This window comes from Vespa mandarinia, chromosome 24, assembly GCF_050613455.1.
Source record: "Vespa mandarinia isolate Hongniang chromosome 24, ASM5061345v1, whole genome shotgun sequence".
Classification (NCBI taxonomy): Eukaryota; Metazoa; Arthropoda; class Insecta; order Hymenoptera; family Vespidae; genus Vespa; species Vespa mandarinia.
Window position 1 is genome coordinate 1,332,501 of NC_140833.1, and position 5,000 is coordinate 1,337,500.

General features: G+C 33.8%; 1 protein-coding gene across 6 annotated transcripts in view; it reads right to left on the reverse strand.

Annotated features, from left to right (window-relative positions):
* The window catches only part of TpnT (troponin T, skeletal muscle), a 25,278-nt gene that overhangs the window by 8,423 nt on the left and 11,855 nt on the right, over positions 1 to 5,000 (reverse strand). For 5 of the 6 annotated variants that reach the window (XM_035869028.2, XM_035869020.2, XM_035869025.2 and 2 more), the window contains one exon: positions 4,319 to 4,336. The exons of the other annotated variant lie outside the window; for it this stretch is intronic. In XM_035869028.2, the coding sequence (XP_035724921.1) occupies positions 4,319 to 4,336 (18 nt within the window). The remainder of the gene's footprint in view (positions 1 to 4,318; positions 4,337 to 5,000) is intronic. 6 annotated transcript variants of the gene reach the window in all.

Below are 5,000 nucleotides of genomic sequence, written 5' to 3' on the forward strand. Positions count from 1 at the left end.
CCTTTGAAACAAAAGCGACAGAGAACAATTTCGTCGTTTATTTTCCCTTTGGTTTTTTTTCCCGCCCCTCCTTTTTCATTTTTCTTTTTCTTTTTTTTTCGTTTTTCTTTCTTTTTTTTTTTTCTTTTTTTCCTTTTCCTCCTTCTCACCCTCTAACCCCTAACTCCTAACCATCTCCCCTTTCAAAGAAACGATCGATCAATCTCAAACAATTTTTCCCTCGATCATTGATATTGACGATAATTAATTAATCAGTCTGATAATTAATTTAATTAATTAATACCATTGATTTTCAATTAATTGACGTACGAAGAACGTAACGTCATCAATTGTTTTCGTCGTTCAAGACGGGGACATTTGAAACGATCGATTGTTCAAAATGGCGGATGATTGGGACTGATAGAGGGGCGGTAGGAAGCGGGGGGAGTGGTGTGCCCCAAAAGGAAGAAAAAAAGAAAAAAGTGAGAAGAAGAAAAAAACGAGAGAACGAAATTCGAACTTGGAAGTAGTTCGTTTTTTTCTCGTTCTTTTTTCTTTTTTGCTTTTTTCTTTTTTTTTCCTTTTTTCTTTTTTTTGTTTTTTCTTTTTTCATTCGACGACCACGAAGGTGGACGCAGGACAAATGAAATTGAAATAGGATTATTATGAAGAGATAAAAAAAATGATGGTGATAGGGGGATGTAGGCTGAACCATCAATGTTTCTCAATCAAATTTAATGCTTCACGTATCCATTTGAAATTTGTGCGTGTATGTGTGTGTATGCGTGTATAAATAACGTAACTCTTTTATAAATAAATCGAACTATAGTTATATATATATGTGTGTGTGTGTGTGTGTGTATGATAACAATGTTGAATAAAGTAAAAAAATAAAAAAATAAAAAAATAAAAAAATAAAAAAATAAAAAAATAAAAAATACATATGTGTGTGTGTGTGCGTGTGTGTGTGTGTGTATGCACATTAAAAGAGAGAAGGTGGATACGAAAAGTTTGGATTTAAAATCCTTCAGGAACGTAATCGCGAGGATTTTTAATAGCCTTCACTTTTTCTCTTTTATTTTTATTTGCGTTCTGTTTTTCTTTTTTTTCTTTTTTTTCTTTGTTTTTTTTCTTCCCCTTTTTTGATTTCTTTTATTTTTTCTACTTCCATTCGTGCTATCACGCGACAGGCTTTCGTATTTGTTTCGTATCCCCTTTTCCCTCACGTTACCTTCAACGAATGATTTATTATTACGTGTAGCAACAATTTTGAGAATCATTGGGTTTTAAATGATTTCATAATGCATCACGTACTCTAATTCGAATCGCGTTATCATTTCGGGCAACGTGAATCATCGTTTTTCATGTTTTCGTCATCGTCATCGTCATCGTCGCAAAAAATTACGAAAAGATTGATAGCGAGCGAGCGAGCGAGCTAGCGAAAAATAGATAGAGATAGAAATAGAGATATAGATAGATAGATAGATAATTCTAGAGAGAGAGAGTGAGAGAGATGGGGGGTGACTGAGAAAGGGGGAGAGAGATACTTGACCGAATGCCAAGAAAACCAGTCGGCCATAAGTCGTGATTATAGATACTCTAGATGCAGCTAACTATCGTCGTATTTGTCGTCCTCCTCATCGTCGTCGACATCGTCGTCGTCGTCGTCGTCGTCATCGTCGTCGACATCGTCGTCATCGTCGTCGATTTTTGTGGTGTCAGCGAACCCACCCTGAGGTTTCGTTCTACGAAAACGCGTTTTATCTCTGTCTCTTTCTCTTTCTCTTTCTCTCTCTCTCTCTCTCTCTCTCTCTCTCTCTCTCTCTCTCTTTTTGAAATTCGTACTAAGAATAATATCTCGAGAGATGATCATCTCGATATACTCTACATGTACTCTCTGTATACTGTATATAAACGAGGTTATCGTACGGATTTCTTTTTTTTTTTTCTTCGAAAGAAAATTCGAAAGAAAAATTTCCTTCGAATTTTCTTCTTTGTTTTCTTCTTTTCTTTCTTTTTATTTTTTATTTTTTTATTTATTTATTTATTTTTTTTTTTTTTTTTTTTTTTTTTATTGTTGAACGAATTAAATATATATAAATGCGTAAAGTATACACGTGGTAGAAAGAAAGAGAGAGAGAGAGAGAGAAAGAAAGAGAGACAGACAGAGAGAGAGAGAGAGAGAGAGAGAGAGATAAAAATAAAGATCGATGTAACTTAAATCGATTACGTTAATTACGTAATTATTATCACGAGAATAACAATTAATCCGTGTGCGATTAATCGTTAATAAAAAAAAAAAAAAAAAAAAAAAAAAAAACCAATGAAAAAATGATGATGAAGAAAACAAACGAGATAAACGAAACCTTTTTTTAGGGGGGTGGGAGGTGGAGGGCAGATGGGGTAGTTCGGCGATTGGTGATAGGGTAGAAGGAGATATATTAGTTGTGCAAGTTCGACGAGTCCCTTTTTTTTTTTTTTTTTTTTCGAATGAAGAATACAACACAGTAATTGTAATTACGTAAGGTACGTGTGTGGGTACGTACACATTGGGGTGATGGGTAGGGGGGGATGAACGAGAGCGTATGAAAGGGGTAAGAGAAAGAAGAACAATGCAAAGTAAACCAGAAAAGGAACGACAACAATCATGACGGACGTAAGAAACATACGAATAATTTTCTTTTTTCTTTTTTTTTTTTTTCTCCTTAGATAAAACGATTATCTATCACTCGTTAATAAACAATACTCAGAGAAACATAGATGATATAAATAGACAGATAAAATAAATAGACAGGTAGATAGATAGACAGACAGACAGACAGACAGATAGACAGATAGATAAATAGATAAATAGATAGATAGATAGATAGATAGATAGATAGATAGATAGAGATAGATAGATGGATGGATGGATCGATGGACAAAAAAAAAGAATATAAATAAATAAATATAAGAACACGAAAATAACATTGCGGGGGTATATATAACTGCATAAAAGAGATACAAAAAACATAAAGATACACGTGAGAGAGATAGAGATAGAGATAGAGATAGTGAGAGAGAGAGAGAGAGAGAGAGAGAGAGATAGCTGGGCTTTTTTTTGATAGGGGAGGGGGCTGGGCAGGGGTTGTGATTTGGCAAACGGGCGATTAAACAAAGTGTCAGCACTGGCGTGTCGGGTGTAGTGGTGATCAGGAGGCGGCGACGGTGGGAGGTGGGCGACGGCTAGGGCTGAAGGATGCGCTCTGCAACGGGAGCATTTTTTTCCTTTTCCATTTTTACCTTACTCAAAAATTTCAAAACTTCAAAATTTCTCTATGAATAGATTCGAATAGAAAAATTTAATTCGAATTTAATTTCGTTCATTTGTAAGATCGCTAATGTTCTATTACGAAATTCGCATAAAATTCGGTCGTTTAAGCGTAAGAATAAACCACTTGATAGTTACTATTAGACTTATTACATGTATCTATGCATGTATGCATGTATCTATGTATATATGTATATATGTATATATGTATATATCTAACTATGAAATAAGAGCGCGTGCAAGCGCGCGCGCGCGCATTTTTTGGCGATTATCCAGCCAACGCAGGTTAAATTAGTTGCATATGCTTGTTATGCAATTGGTATGCGGTCCGGCCAGATAGCTGCCAAAATTTCTTTTTTGTTTCTTTTTCTCAGATTCTTCTTTTTTTTTTTTTTTTCTTTCTTATATTTTTTTTTTTCCACGAAACACAATACGTCCATCGACGAGAGAAATAGAAATAAAATAAAAAAAAAAAAATGTAAAAAAAAAAAGAAACCAGAAAAAAAAGAAAGATTTATTACCTACGGTGGATGAATTATCAAAAAGAAAAAAAAAGAAAAAAAAGAAAAAAAAGAAAAAAAGAAAGAAAAAAAAAAGAAGAAGAAGAAGAAGAAGAAGAAAAAGAAACAAAAATCTTTCGAAAGTATTTAAAGGATTTCGTTCGTTTGATCTTCCGTTTTTCTTTTTCTTGTTTTTTATCTTTTTTTTTTTTTTTTTTTTTTAAATTAATTAATCAGAATTTCTTTTCTTTCACTGAATATGAGCGCAAAGGATTTTGTTGATCAGAGCGAACGCAAAGAAAGGGGGAGGGAAGAGAGAGAGAGAGAGAGAGAGAGAGAGAGAGAGAGAGAGAGAAAGAGAGAGAGAAAGAGAGAGAGAGAGAGACAGAGAGAAAATAGACAAAGAGACACAGAAAGAGAAAGAAAAGTGATTGATAGTTGGACGGCGAAGGGGGCGAGTAGAGGGGGGAGGTTGAAAAGAAGTATTATTGACGTATATAATAAAACACCTCGAGCGATTTCAACTTACTTTTGGGACGCCCTACCCCTATAAAAAAGAGAAAGTACAGGTTGATTAATATCTATATAAAAAAGGCAGATTGATGTGTGACGAAGAAAGAGTTCGCGCTTTTCTGCGTGTTTGAGTATATGTATGTATGTATGTATGTATGTATGTATGTATGTATGTATGTATGTATGTATGTATGTATGTATGTATGTATGTATGTGTTTGTGCGTGTGCGTTTGTATGGGTATATCTATGCGTGTGTTTGTTTTGTGTGTGTGTGTGTGTGTGTGTCTGTGTAAATTTTTGCGCAAAAGCCGCGTTATAAAGAAAGGCGATGTTGCTTAGGCATAATAATATTTTCCTTCCGCTTTCCTTGTTTATTTTATTGTCTTTTATTTTGTTCTATTCATTTCTTTTTTTCTCGATTTAAACAATATCATCCACCTAAAACGAAAGTCTTCGTAATCTTTGACTTTGTTTCGTTTCGTTTCGTTTCGTTCCAATCAGTTTTCTTTTTTTTTTTTTTTTTTTTTTTTTTTGTTTTTTTTTCTTTTTCATTTTTGTTTGCTTTTCTTTACATCTTATTAAATCGTCTCTGACAAGAAACAAATGGATCGAACGAACGACAAGATTATTTTTTTTTTCTTTTTTTTTTTTTCGAACGAACTGCAAGATATTTTTTTCGAACGAACCACGGCTTTGA